This window comes from Leptodactylus fuscus, chromosome 8, assembly GCF_031893055.1.
Source record: "Leptodactylus fuscus isolate aLepFus1 chromosome 8, aLepFus1.hap2, whole genome shotgun sequence".
In the NCBI taxonomy this organism is placed as follows: domain Eukaryota; kingdom Metazoa; phylum Chordata; class Amphibia; order Anura; family Leptodactylidae; genus Leptodactylus; species Leptodactylus fuscus.
In genome coordinates this window covers 18,135,661-18,148,848 of record NC_134272.1, presented here as the reverse complement: position 1 = coordinate 18,148,848, position 13,188 = coordinate 18,135,661, and the positions used below count along the sequence as shown (strand labels likewise).

At 44.7% G+C, this 13,188-nt stretch overlaps 2 protein-coding genes across 4 annotated transcripts in view; both read left to right on the top strand.

The window, feature by feature from the left end:
- Nucleotides 1–12,976, top strand: part of LOC142216442 (nmrA-like family domain-containing protein 1) — a 68,991-nt gene extending 56,015 nt beyond the window's left edge. The window contains exons 1-5 of one of the 3 annotated variants that reach the window (XM_075284259.1): nucleotides 828–900; nucleotides 9,366–9,604; nucleotides 9,940–10,189; nucleotides 11,085–11,275; nucleotides 12,515–12,976. In XM_075284259.1, the coding sequence (XP_075140360.1) occupies nucleotides 861–900; nucleotides 9,366–9,604; nucleotides 9,940–10,189; nucleotides 11,085–11,275; nucleotides 12,515–12,694 (900 nt within the window). In that variant the 5' untranslated portion in view covers nucleotides 828–860 and the 3' untranslated portion in view covers nucleotides 12,695–12,976. Of the gene's footprint in view, nucleotides 1–827; nucleotides 901–6,426; nucleotides 6,513–9,365; nucleotides 9,605–9,939; nucleotides 10,190–11,084; nucleotides 11,276–12,514 lie in introns of those variants that run through there. The other 2 variants (XM_075284257.1, XM_075284258.1) reach the window with 2 other exon arrangements.
- On the top strand, nucleotides 2,385–5,301 carry LOC142216739 (nmrA-like family domain-containing protein 1). The gene is made up of 6 exons (XM_075284771.1): nucleotides 2,385–2,391; nucleotides 3,253–3,491; nucleotides 3,592–3,636; nucleotides 3,742–3,991; nucleotides 4,662–4,852; nucleotides 5,095–5,301. The coding sequence occupies exons 1-6, from the start codon at nucleotides 2,385–2,387 to the stop codon at nucleotides 5,299–5,301; spliced, it is 939 nt and encodes a 312-aa protein (XP_075140872.1).
- Nucleotides 12,977–13,188: the final 212 nt, after the last annotated feature.

The window sequence follows — 13,188 nt, the reverse complement described above, 5'->3', positions numbered from 1 at the left end:
ATACACTGTTATACGCTCTATTATATAATGTAACACTTTAATCCATATGTCAATACAGCGGATTACACAGCTGGATGCCACTCAGGTCATGTGATCATATTCTCTGCTAATACTCCGTCAGTGGGAGATTTCTCATTTCCACCTGCAGCCGTGCTGTCCTATGTCGTGATGTCACTCTGGGTCACATCTATGACATCATGGCTCACGAATAATCACAATCTTTGCTGTTAGTATTGGTCTAGTCTATAATCCAATGATCATATTAATCCCGCTGCATTGCACTTAACACATGACCACGGGGCACAGTGTGCAAATCTCTCCTAGTCATTTTCCTTGAATTTTCCCCATTTATACGAACTGACACCCAGCTTTTCACCTATCCAGAATGTTTTAATATATGCTCATTCACTCATACTGCTTTCTTGATGCTTGTGTCAGTCCTCACTGTCATCCTGACATTCTATTCATGAACCAGAAAGCCCTGAGCTATTGATATAAAAGCAATTGGCAGTGCATAGACTTGTTTCCAGGCTACTTGTATGAGTTCTTTTTTTCACTAGCAGATCCTTCATCTGCAGTTAATATATAAAGTGAAAAGACCATGTGTGACTGTCTGCTGACTGCCCGGTGAACAAGGCGGGTGCAGAGTCTTGGGACAGAGGGCTGGTTTTCCTAGGGGGTCCTTATCCCCAAATGTTTTGGTTGTGTATTGTGTAGATTAGTGCTGAGACACAATGAGATTTGGTAGGATCTCCAAGATTGAGGGGAGGGGAGTGGGCCGGGGCTTCCTTGTATATATACTCAGCTCTGCACTGGGCTGTATTCCAGTTGAGAACCTTGAGCTGTAGCCAACAACTGCCATGGCTGAGAAGAAAGTGTTTGTAGTCTTTGGAGCCACAGGTGAGTGCTGAGGAGGTGATGGCCTGTAGATGGGGAGAGTTGTGCACTTTATTATCCCTGCAGGTGGTGGTGTCTGGAGATAATGGTGGGGTCTCTTGAGTGCTTTCTTCTAGGTCCTCCACCTGTCAGCAGTGCTCGGTATGGTGGTCACATTTCTGGGGTATGATCCATCTTGGAGTTTATTGTGCTCTGAGGCCTAGATCTGCACTTAAATCTTCTAAAAATCTGCAGGAGTATCTGTAGCCCTTTAATGTGCACCAGAACTTTTTTTGTTTTTAAACCCATATCTTGGTGGTTTATCAACCTAAGAATCTACAGCAGAAATCTAAATCTGGTTCACATGGGTTTTTGAACCAGATTTTGATGTGGAGGCCACCTCAGAATCTGGTCCAAAAAAACCAGCTAGCCGTGACTGACTGCTGGTGCAGCGCATACAGTGCACTGGCATCTAGTCGTGGCCCAAATGAATGGGCCTAGTCAGAAGGGAGTATCGTGCTGAAGACTCTGCAGCGGATTTCACTGTGGAATCTGCCTCAAGAAAGATTGCTTGCGGAAAAAGGAATCCATTGAATTCAATGGGAGGCAGTTCTTTGAGCCGGGTTTTGATGCGTATTCTGTGTCAAAGTCCTGACCAAAAAACACTGAACCTGGCTTAAGTCTGTCTTCTAGAAAATCTAGATCTTGGTAGAAGAAAACCTGGTGTAAAAGTGCCCTAAAGCTGCGATCACATCTATTCTGGACCGTTGCGGTGTCTGCCTATCGCCAGATGGAAAAGTTCTGTCTGTAAAACAACTTTGTGCTGTAATTTTATTGAACAATGGACCCAGTTATAGTCTGTGCTATGTGTGTCTGCCATTTTGGCGGTCCATTTGTATGTTGTGATCAGAACGGACACCACATCAGGTGTGAAAGGGCCAATTCACATGTGTGACTAAAGCCACATGACTGTGCTAAGAAAAAACAGGTGTAATTGGTTTAGTTATCATGGCTGCCTTATATCCCTGGGGGCTGTTGCTTTCACAAATACCTCAGACTTTGGTTGTGTGAAAATGGTCAAAAATAGGACCTGATTGCCCAATCTGTGGATAACCCCATAGACACATTGGTGCAAATTTATAAAACCTGTATAAAGGAGAAACCTGTTTCAGTTCATAGCGACCAATCACAGCGCAGCTTTCATGTTGTATTCTGCAGCTGAGAAAGTAAAGCTAAGTTGTGATTGGCTGCTATGGACAATCTGCTGTGACAGCTGTTCACAAAATGGCTGTCGGTCATGTGACTAAAGCCCAAGTCTATCATACCCAGCACATGTCAGAAGCCGAGTGGTGATAAGCTTGCAGACTTTATGCTCTCGGCACCCCAAAATGTTCTCACTTAGATTTCCCAGATTTCTCAATGACATATTATCTAATACCAATGACCATGCACCACCTTCAGTCTGCAAGAGCACAATCTGCTTTAAGTATCACCATATTGAAGTCAAAATGGATAGTTTGCGTATATTGTGGGTTCTGCTGTAATGGGGGGGGGGGGTTAGTTTTAGGTACAAGATGTAGCCAATGGACATGTTGGACCAGTATAAATGGCATAACATGATTGGTGGCAAAGTTGTAAAATAGTTCTGGCCCATGGCTATGGGACAAGAAAAAGGAGGGCATAGTTGCCTGGCCGCTCTGCTGTGCCTTGTCTGTGTACGTGTCACTTAAAGTGAGCTTCACCTGGCATCTCTCCATTACGTTGGCACCTGTCTCGCTCTTCCATCTGTGTAAATGTACAGCTTTATAAGGCTGCTGATTGATTCCTGTCCTTATAAATCCTAGTACTCAAAGACTCTGGAAAAGCTGGGTGACGGAGGGGCTATATATGCCTGGCACACACGATATATGTATTAACTTACACAGAGTTTTCAAGTGATACGACATGGCGGTATAAGCACTCGGTTCTGACAGTCTCTATTAGAGGGATAACCATTTGGTAGTATCAGTCTCTAATACAGGTGTAGCTTTCCTCCTTATAGGCTAACATATGGGTGTTCGCCCAAGCTGACCCAGGATTATAATGAACAATCTGCCATTTTATTTTCAATTCTGAACCCTTGAAGAGCTGGGTGACCTTCTAGATTGCATATGGATTCCACTAAAGCTTATACTGGTTGTCCCCCCAGTTTTCTCTAAAATGTTGCCTAGAAATTCAACAAGGTGGTATTTGGAGATGGCAGAACTGTCTGATATTTTATATAGTCTGATAATCACTCAGCTTTCCCAGACTCCTGAATGACAAACGTTGTGTTATGTAGATCTTATAAATTGGTTTACTTGCTATTGGTATTAATGTTTTGTCCTCTCTCGGCAGGAGCTCAGGGTGGCTCAGTCGCCGCCGCTCTCCTGGAGGATGGCACCTATGAGGTTAGAGCAGTGACCAGAGACACCAGCAAACGAGAATCTGTGAAGCTGAAGGAGGCTGGAGCGGAGGTCGTGTATGGAGATCTAGATGAAAAGAAGAGTCTGGAGGCCGCACTGGCCGGAGCTTATGGGGCATTTGTGGTCACCAACTACTGGGAGCATTTCAACAAGGAGAAGGAGATCACTCAGGTATGAAAAGCCATTGGATTACAGTCACATACATATTGCATTGCTCACAAATGAGCAACAGGCATTCGTCTATTTGATTTAGTCTTAAATTGCTCAATAGCTCATCCTGAGCCACCTGACTCAGGAATTAAATGCCTGCACTACAGTGAAGACTGACACTAAGCAGTAAGAGCCAGTGAGCAGTGGGTGATGTAATTCTATGTAACAAGGCAGATTTATTTTTTTTATCTTTTTTCTGTCCCCTCTCCAGGGTAAGCGGGTTGCAGATCTGGCCAAGTATCTTGACCTGCAGATTGTGATCTTCAGTGGCCTGGAGAATGTGAAGAAATTGACTGAGGGGAAGCTGGAGGTGGCCCATTTTGATGGAAAAGGGGAGGTTGAGGAATACTTCAGAGAGATCGGGGTGTCCATGGTCAGCGTCCGGCTTCCCTGTTACTATGAGAACCTACTGGCCTACTTCAAGCCCCAGAAGAACAAGAAAAGCGAAGGCTACTCTTTAGGTATAAAGGAGGTTGACGGCTATGTGATATCTGTAGGATAACTAATCAATATCAGATTTGGGAAGGAGGGGGGGGGGGGTCTGACACGGGCACCCGCATTGACCTGCTGTTTGAACGCTGTGGCCTCTGCACCACTTACTAAGACCTGCCAAACATCACACACTGCAGATATACTACAAACACTTCTGCCATCATCTGACTGGGTCTTGCAGAAATCCACACCCCTGCTGCAGTAATAACCGATAACAAATTTTTCACAAACTTCTGCAACAAAAAAATCTGACGTGTAAATACAGCCTATGTGCCTGTGTATCTGCAACTCTTCAGAGGAGTCTGTAACTACTTTGGACAGCAGGGGGCAGCAATGGCATAACTCCCTGAATCCTAATGGTCATCAGGAAACCAGAACTGTGAATACAGCTCTGGATGTGTTTGGAGTATCTATCTAAGATGTGTACAAGCTTTCAAGATCACTGCTTTAGAATTGGGAAAAGTATGTGCTTATTGTACATTTAGAGCTTAAAAACCTCACAGCTGAGGCTCTGTAACAGTTGTATCCAATGTACACAATTCTGAGATAATCCTCCTACACACTACATTATACACTTTACATGCACTGACACATTGTAACAAACTGTCAGGGATTTTTATTTTTTTTTTTCCTTTTCAGCTCTCCCAATGGGTGATGATCCCCTAGATGGGATGTCTGTGACAGATTTGGGGTGTGTGGTTGTCAGCATCCTGAAATCTCCATCGGAGTACATAGGCAAAGACATCGGACTCAGCGCACAGAAGCTGACTGTGGCGGAATATGCTGCCGTATTATCCAGAATTCTCAACAAGGACATCAAAGACCCCAAGGTGAGACTGGTTATGGGATTAAACAATTGCTGCTGCTTCAATGAATGATCACACCTCTCACCATGGCAGGTTATTTTACATGTAGTCTTCTGCACTCGCCTCATAGAAAAAACCTACAAGCAGCCCTGAAGTGGTGGATACCAGGGAGCAATAGACTGTATTCAGCTACACAACAAATTGTGGCTACAGGGTCCCTTTAAATTAATAGAAGATAACCTTAACCCTGTCCATTTTACCCATAGATCACCGCTGAAGAGTACGAGAAACTGGACTTCCCTGGTGCGGTAGAACTGGCCAACATGTTTCGTTTTTACAGGATGAGTCCTGACCGGAACGTGGAGCTCACCTTAAAGCTCAACCCCAAGGCCATGAAACTTGAGCAATGGGTCGAGAAGAACAAGAAGGCCTTCAAGAACATGGAGGTCATTTATGAATGCGCTCATGACTAGAGACTCCACCTTGTAAGGGATTACAATCGGGGACAAACCTTTGCCTAGATATTCTCTGGTGTCCTTTCAGGCATGTGACAGTCCTGCTCCTCTGAGACCAGCACCCTTGTATTCCCATTTCTGGTTTGTGGGGGAAAGTCTACACCATTAGCTTTATTTATGATTGCGCTGATTTTTCTGCTGTTACAATGGATACCTCCAAAGCGGCCATCTAGGCAAGAACGCTGGACTTCCTCTCGCTGGACACATGACCCCAGATTTATCATAGGTTTATTGCTGTTCATCTCTGGAATGCTTGTCAATATTTATTCTGATCACATACTAAGGAATCTGAGAGAACCTGGTGAGACTGGCATAAAATACCTAGAGAAACTTATGCACCTGAACATTTTTCCTCACTCAAAACGCGTTGTGCATTCCATTTTGTCAATAAAGGCTTTTCCAGATTATTTATCCCGTTGATCATTTGTTCCACGTACCAGTGAGAGCAGACCTCCACCCCCAGACATTGGCCCTCCTCTCATTTTCACACATAGGTGGCCGTGTGTGATGTCATAGCTCACATGGTCACAAACCTTCAGGCTGATGCAGTGACTCCTTATATCCTGTAGTAACCCGTGATATATTCTTTATTAATGCAGATGAATTGCACCTCACATGACCCTAGGGGGACATACAAAGCTTCTGGGTGCCTTTCCCACCTGTTTGCTCTCTTCCTGTGTCAATCCTTACTGTAGGTGTGGCATTCTATTCTCAGATTAGCAAGATCATAATCTGGGGCTGGATCACTTGATAGAAGAGAACACTGTGCTGCACTGAATTGTTGTCTGGTTAATGATCAGACCAAACTCTGACACTTTATTTGCAAATCTCTTGTCTGGAAATCCCACTGTTACAAAACTTGACTGTTATCTGTAGGACTGTGTGACTACTGACTGCCAAGTGGTTATGATAAGCGGTGCCATGTTGTGGTGATGGGCTGATTTTTCTTGTGGGACATCACCCCCTAGTGGTCATGCTGTCTATTGCACACAGTGATCACTCACACTGATATTGGCCAAAACCCAAGCAGAGTTGGAGGGAGGAGGATAGGTCCAGGCTCTGGTAAATAGGCAGTGCTGCTCTGTGTCATATTCTGGCAGAGAACACTACGTTCCAGTCCACGGCCGCCATGTCCAGCAAGAAAGTCTTTGTAGTGTTCGGAGCCACAGGTGAGTGCCGGGGAGGTGACCGCTCTGTGGATGAGGGTTGTGTACTTTGGAATAAGCTTTCCAACCCTTTGCAGGCAGCAGTGTCTGGACGTGGAGACAACAAACATACATAAGTTGTTCCAAGCTGCTGTCTTAGACTATACAGGACTGATTTGTTGTAGATATTTTGATTGTATCATTCATCTGAATTGGGTCTTGGATGGCGGTCTTTATTCTGCACTAGTGCGGTGTTGGGCTCTGGGATTGTTGGTGTACACCTCCAGTTGGGTAGCCCGCCTGGCATCTCATGTAGATGGACCACTGTAGCATCAATGACTGCAACAGCCTATAGAAATTGGGAGTCTGATCTCTCTCCCCCCCCCCCCCCATTGGCATAAAGTTGGATGGAGAAGAGGGAGGACACAGACTGGGGTGACTCCAGCCCTGTACTTCCTGACTGGAATTTGAGGGGGGCGATATATATATATTTTTTTTGTATGTCCTGTTGTATTCCAGTACACTAGGTTGGCTTAACATGAGGTATGGACCAGATATTGGCTGTATTGCCTAGACCAAACATTGAGCAGGGACTCAAGTATTATAGTTGTCTATGATGTTAGGAGCGCCAGCCTTCCTGCTGGACCCCTGTCCTGTAATCATGTTTTCAGTTTGGGATAGTAGTCCTGGGGGTGGACAGGAGCGCCTAGCATCACAGATGACTATAAGACTTGGAGTCTGGGAAATGTCTGATGTGCTCCATTTGTCACGCACCAAATACTTTCATGTGAAGCTGGCTTAAGAAATCTGTATTAAAGACTGGATAGATGACCTTCCCGTCATTCCAAACCCTGATGTCCCTCATGCTTTGAGGATGTGGCCGACTCCCTCCGTGTCTTTCCAAGTTGGCAAGTCATGTTAAAGATAACACTTGCAGAGAACAGATACACTTCTCCCCCTTCCTAAGATGAGGTTTTTGGAGCAAATTCCTCAGCAGAGGTTTACAACCAGAGTAGGAGCCCTTGGCTGGTAAGACCCTATGGGCAAACCCTTGGGTTGTTAGTAGGAAAGATTAATACCGAAAAAAACAGTTCTTATTTGATCAGGTTAACGTCACTAGTTTTGCATTTAGAATTGGTGTATAACCCCAAAATGGTATCTGGGAGTCTCAATGAATCTTTAAACAATCATTACAATGAAGTTGTGTTTTTTTTTTTTTGGTTTTTTTTTAAATACCAAGTTTGCTGAACACTTACGGATAAGAAGATTGAATACCGCCTCCTGCAGGCTCAGGTCACAGGGACGGTCTACCTTCTGCAATGGTTAGCAGGCCTGCCCCCCCCCCCCCCCCCAAAGATGCTCTTTCTTCTTGTGACCACTTCAGCTTGTATGGTTAGTGAGCTCCAAGCCCCGCCACCTACCCTCCTCATACTACCATCTTGGATGGGTTGAGATGGGTTTTTCCTGACTTTACCATCCTTCTTTCCAAAGTTGTCACAGAATTTTACAAAAACTGAGAGATTGCTCTGCCTTCTTTGTGTAACAGCCTCAAGAACCCAAAGGAAGAATCCTTTCATTGCCTGGATGTCACTGAAGAGTGAAAAAAAAAAATTGAGAATTTACTTGTACAGTTGTAGGGTCAATAATGGCATCTACCAAGAAAAGCCCGCCATCAGTAGATGGATTAGACAGCCCTCCGTCTCGCCTATATCAGTCAAGAGCTTTCTTCACCATTGTTTTTGGATCTCAAGAGTAGTGAGTGAGCGTCATATATATATATATATATATATATATATATATATATATAGGGCAGGAGGGGGTTAAGTTGACAAGCTCTTATCTCTTAGTTGTCCTTTGACCTCTGACAGTCTGGCTATCTGTGTCCCTGTCCCTGGCTGCCTCTGCTGCCTGTCTTCAGTCCTGGGCAGGCAGTGATCACTGTCAGCAAATCCTGCATTTTATGTGCGCTACAAAATACAGGAAATTATAACATATACCCGCCATCTTAGAAGAAGCTGAGGGGGTAGCGTTGGCCATACACATTTGATTTTGGATGGTCGTCGTGCGCTCATTCAATCGATGATGGGATAGATCATATGAATAATCTCACCATCCACATTAACAACTAAACTTCCCATTCAATACGCACTGTGTATATATATATATATATATATATATATATACACATATATATATATACACAAGTCTATGAAGCAGCCAATGGCGACAACTCTTGATATTTTTGTCCCACGTCTGACCGAAAAAATATCCATCATACTCAATCTGCTTTTAGCAGACTATAAAGCCTGCCATTGTTGGGTTTGCATTATTAGCATACCCAATAATCAGCCAAAATGGCCACAATCGGTCATTTTGGGCAACAAAGATGTAAAGTGTATGTCCTGCTTTAGCTGAGTGAGCAGAGCAGTGGGCAGGTTTGTTCTGCAGATGGGAAGGAGAACCACAGTCCCAGACACTGCAGAGTAAGAAGCAGTACAGCCCAGGAAAATGGCGCTGGAGGTGACAGTTCAGTATTGCACCTACCCACAGAGGTTGTGAGACTGCAAGATGGAGTGGCAGAGTACAGAGCAGCTCCGAAAACAGTATAGAAAGACAAGAGGGTCAGACTAGATAGTCACAGCAGGGTACCTGCAGCCACAGCCTGGACACTAAGAGGAAAATAAGTGACTGTTTACAAGCTGGTACCCGTCTGTGGTGGTTGTTCAGATCTATAGATAAGCTGTTAGATATCGCAAATGATTACTGTGACAAAGATTGTCACTCAGCTTTCCCAGACTCCTGAAAGACAAATCTGCCCCCTTTTATAATATGACATTGCTATTAATCTGCCCGCCCTGTCTTGTCCTCTCTCGGCAGGAGCTCAGGGTGGCTCAGTCGCCGCCGCTCTCCTGGAGGATGGCACCTATGTGGTCAGGGCAGTGACTCGAGACACCAGCAAAGCAGCAGCTCTGAAGCTGAAGGAGGCCGGAGCGGAGGTCGTGTCCGCAGATCTGGACGATGAGAAGAGTCTGGAGGCCGCACTGACCGGAGCCTATGGAGCATTTGTGGTCACCAACTTCTGGGAGCATTTAAGCAAGGAGAAGGAGATCACTCAGGTAAGGAGATCCATTAACCCTATCACTCCATTATCCAGAGACGCTGGATTTACTAATGAGAATCATCACTATTGGTTTATATGACTTAGTCTTGTGTCACAGTTCATCCTAAGCTTCCTGGTTCAGGAATGAAATGCCAGAACAACAGTGAAAACTGACACTAAGGACGGTGAGCGGAGGGTGATGTAATTCTACATAACTTGGCAGACTTATTTTATTTAGTATACTGTAGTTCTTGCAATTTTTACATGAACAAAGAAGCTCAGGATGAACATCTCTATGAATCCAGATAGAGAGAATGCAAATGGGACTACTAAATTTTTTTCTTCTTTCAGGGTAAACTGATTGCAGACTTGTGCAAGCGTCTTGCCCTGCAGATTGTGGTCTACACCGGATTAGAGAACATAAAGAAAATGACCGGGGGGAAGCTAGATGTGGCGCATTTTGATGGAAAAGGGGAGGTGGAGGAATACTTCCGAAAAATTGGGGTCCCCATGACTAGCGTCCGGATTCCCAGTTACTTTGAGAACTTCCTGACCTTCTTCAGGCCCCAGAAGAACAAGGATGGTGACGGCTACTCTCTAGGTACAAAACATGTTGTGGTACTTGTATTAAATCTGGGCCATATACTCCAGTCACTCCCAGAGCTGCATTCAAAATCCATCTAATCCTATAGCTGAAATCAGTGCATTGTGGGAGATGCAGGCTTCCTTTCATGGCCGCATTATCGTAATTAAATTTTCTGTGAAATTTTATTTCTAAAAACTGCAACAATTTTAATGAAGCCTATATTTACATACGACACATTTTCTGCATAAATTTTGGCTGCTGTCCCATCTCTACTAATTTATTACAGTCATTATAGCCTGTGAATCCTTTAAACCAGCAGAGGGCAGCAGTGAGATGTGAAGTCTTAGGAAAGCAGAAAAATTGAGACTTCTGCTCTGGATGTGATTGGAGCACAATTAAATATTGATACGAGATAAGTAGAGGTTACTGGACATGGCCACGTTACATTATCCAACCTTTATATGGTCGTCACTGGAAAGGGTTTAATCCAAATGAAGCTCATTAACTTCATACTAAAGAATATTATATATACAGTTTTAATTTTTCCTTATTTTCAGGATCTCTGCTTACTGTTAGTGAATGAAAACTAAGGCCCTATTCACATCTGCGTTCGGGTCTCCGCTCCCCATAGAAACCGAGCGAAAACCACACGGACCCCATTATAGTCTATGGGGTCCGCGTGTTTCCTTAGGTAACCGCTTTTTTTATGCGGATAGGTTTCCGTTCGGGAAACCTGAATGCAGATGTGAATAGGGCCTAATAAAGGCTCCAAAAAGCCTAGAATCCAGGTTATACATTTTGCCTGCACTGATACATTGTAACAAACTGTCGGGAAATATGTTCATGTATGTATATATGATATACAGATGGCACATGAGCTGTAGTTTCACAACTCTCCATTCCTTTCCAGTGCTCCCAATGGGTGACGTCCCCCTGGATAGTTTGTGTGTACAAGATTTGGGGGGAGTGGTTGTCAGCCTCCTGAAGTCGCCATCACAATACACAGGCAAGGACATAGGACTTAGTGCAGAGAAGCTGACGGTGGCGGAATATGCGGCCATAATGTCCAGAGTCTTAGGCAAGGACATCAGAGACGCCAAGGTGAGGACGGTTACTTGTGTTGACTGGTTGCCCCTCCAGTGATTTATTACACGTGTTTTTCTAAGTAAGCTCCACCCTCTAATACTTTGGACACGCCCCTATATGTTGTATTGTCACACTGGTAATTGTTATTCTGATAATGTAACAGTGACATATCTCTCAGAGGACAGAAAGAGGGGCAAAACTGGCAATTTACATATGTTACGCCACACCTCTAACCCCCTCCACCCCAATCTTGCTCCATGTAATGCCACCCAGTCCCTTTGCTCTTCCATATGGTAATAGTGTACTCCTTTGCGTAACGCACAGTGATAAAGCCTTCTCTGTTCTCCCACAAGGTATAATGCCCCCTAACTCCCCCCACTCAGTATAATGCCCCCTAAGTACCTTTACACAGTATACTGCCCCCAAGTGCCATCACACAATATAATGCCCCCTAAGTATCCTGCACAGTATAATACCCCCTACGTGCCCCGCAGTCAGTATGCTGCTCCCTAAGTACCATCACACAATATAATGAACCCTAATTTTTTCCACACAGTATAATACCTCTAAGTTCCACCACACAATATAATACCCTCTAAATACCAAACACGGCATAATGCCCCCTAAGTGCTTCCAAATAGTATAATACCTCCTTAATGCCCCCCACGGTATAATGTCCCCTAAGCACCCTCACTCAGTATAATGCCCCCTAAGTGCTTCCACACAGTATAATACCTCCTCAATGCCCCCCACAGTATAATGTCCCCTTGTGGCCCCGACAGTGAACTTCAAAAGAAAACCATATTATTCGACTTGCCACGTTCCCCTGGAGCGGTCTATGAGTCCACCCTGTTCTTTGCAGCAGCTTGTGTGATGACATCCCTGCATCGTCCCTAGCTGTGGCCCGGCTGTCAGATGTAGTGACAGTGGACGGATGGTGGCGCAGTTTGCTGCTGCTTTTAGCTTCATCACTGTATTCAACTCCACCTCCAGATTTACACAGTAACATACCTATTCCTCTATACATATATTTGTACTCCAGTCACAACCAGAGCTGCAACAATTCTTCTGGCTTCCAGTTGGCTCTCAGGTGCTACGGTTTTTTTCTCTAAACTCATGGAAGAAACCCTGAAATGGCTGATACCAGGAAGCAATAGCGTATATTCTGCTGCACAGCCCATTGCAGACAGGCTGAGGTTGCAGCGCTCTATACATTAGGAGACGATAACCTTTACCCTCTGTATTTCCCCGCAGATCACCCCTGAAGAGTATGAGAAGCTCGACTTCCCCGGCGCGGGAGAGCTGGCCAACATGTTCCGTTTCAACCTGATGAGGCTACAGCGGGACGTGGCACTCACCTTTAAGCTCAACCCCAAGGCCAAGAGGTTGGAGCAATGGCTGAAGGAGAACAAGGAGGCCTTCAAGGACTTGTGAAGTAACTGACGGCACTGTTTGTGTAAGGGGAGAAAAAAGTCAGACGGGAGACTCGGGGCTGATTTAACAAAACTAGTGCATAGGGGTAAAAGCATGTCACAATAGCAACCAATCACCTTCCAGTTCTGTGGAAAATGATGCAGTAACCTGATTGGTTGCTATGGGCCACTCCCCTTTACTCTAGTTCTGTTGAAGCTGCCACAATGTTCTCTGGACCATAACTGTAACAATAACCATTCTCTATTGAAATCCGTGATTCCGACTAAACCGTTATTGTGCTAATAAAACTCCAAATTCTGATTTTGTCGTCCGTTTCACACAGTTCACATGAGGCGGCAATTGCTTTGGGTCCCTGCATGGCCACTTTATTAGAGACACCAATCTAATAGCGCATTAGACTTCTGTATCCCATTCATTACTTGTGACAGTAGACAGGTCATGGATTCCTATCTCTTCTGCCAATTATTGACCCTCCTATCAACATTGCACCACAA

Coding starts and splice junctions, on each gene's coding strand:
- LOC142216739 (XM_075284771.1), top strand. Junction 3,637..3,741: donor AATTAAATGCCTGCACTACA/GTGAAGACTGAC, acceptor TCCCCTCTCCAG/GGTAAGCGGGTTGCAGATCT. Junction 3,992..4,661: donor AAGCGAAGGCTACTCTTTAG/GTATAAAGGAGG, acceptor TTTCCTTTTCAG/CTCTCCCAATGGGTGATGAT.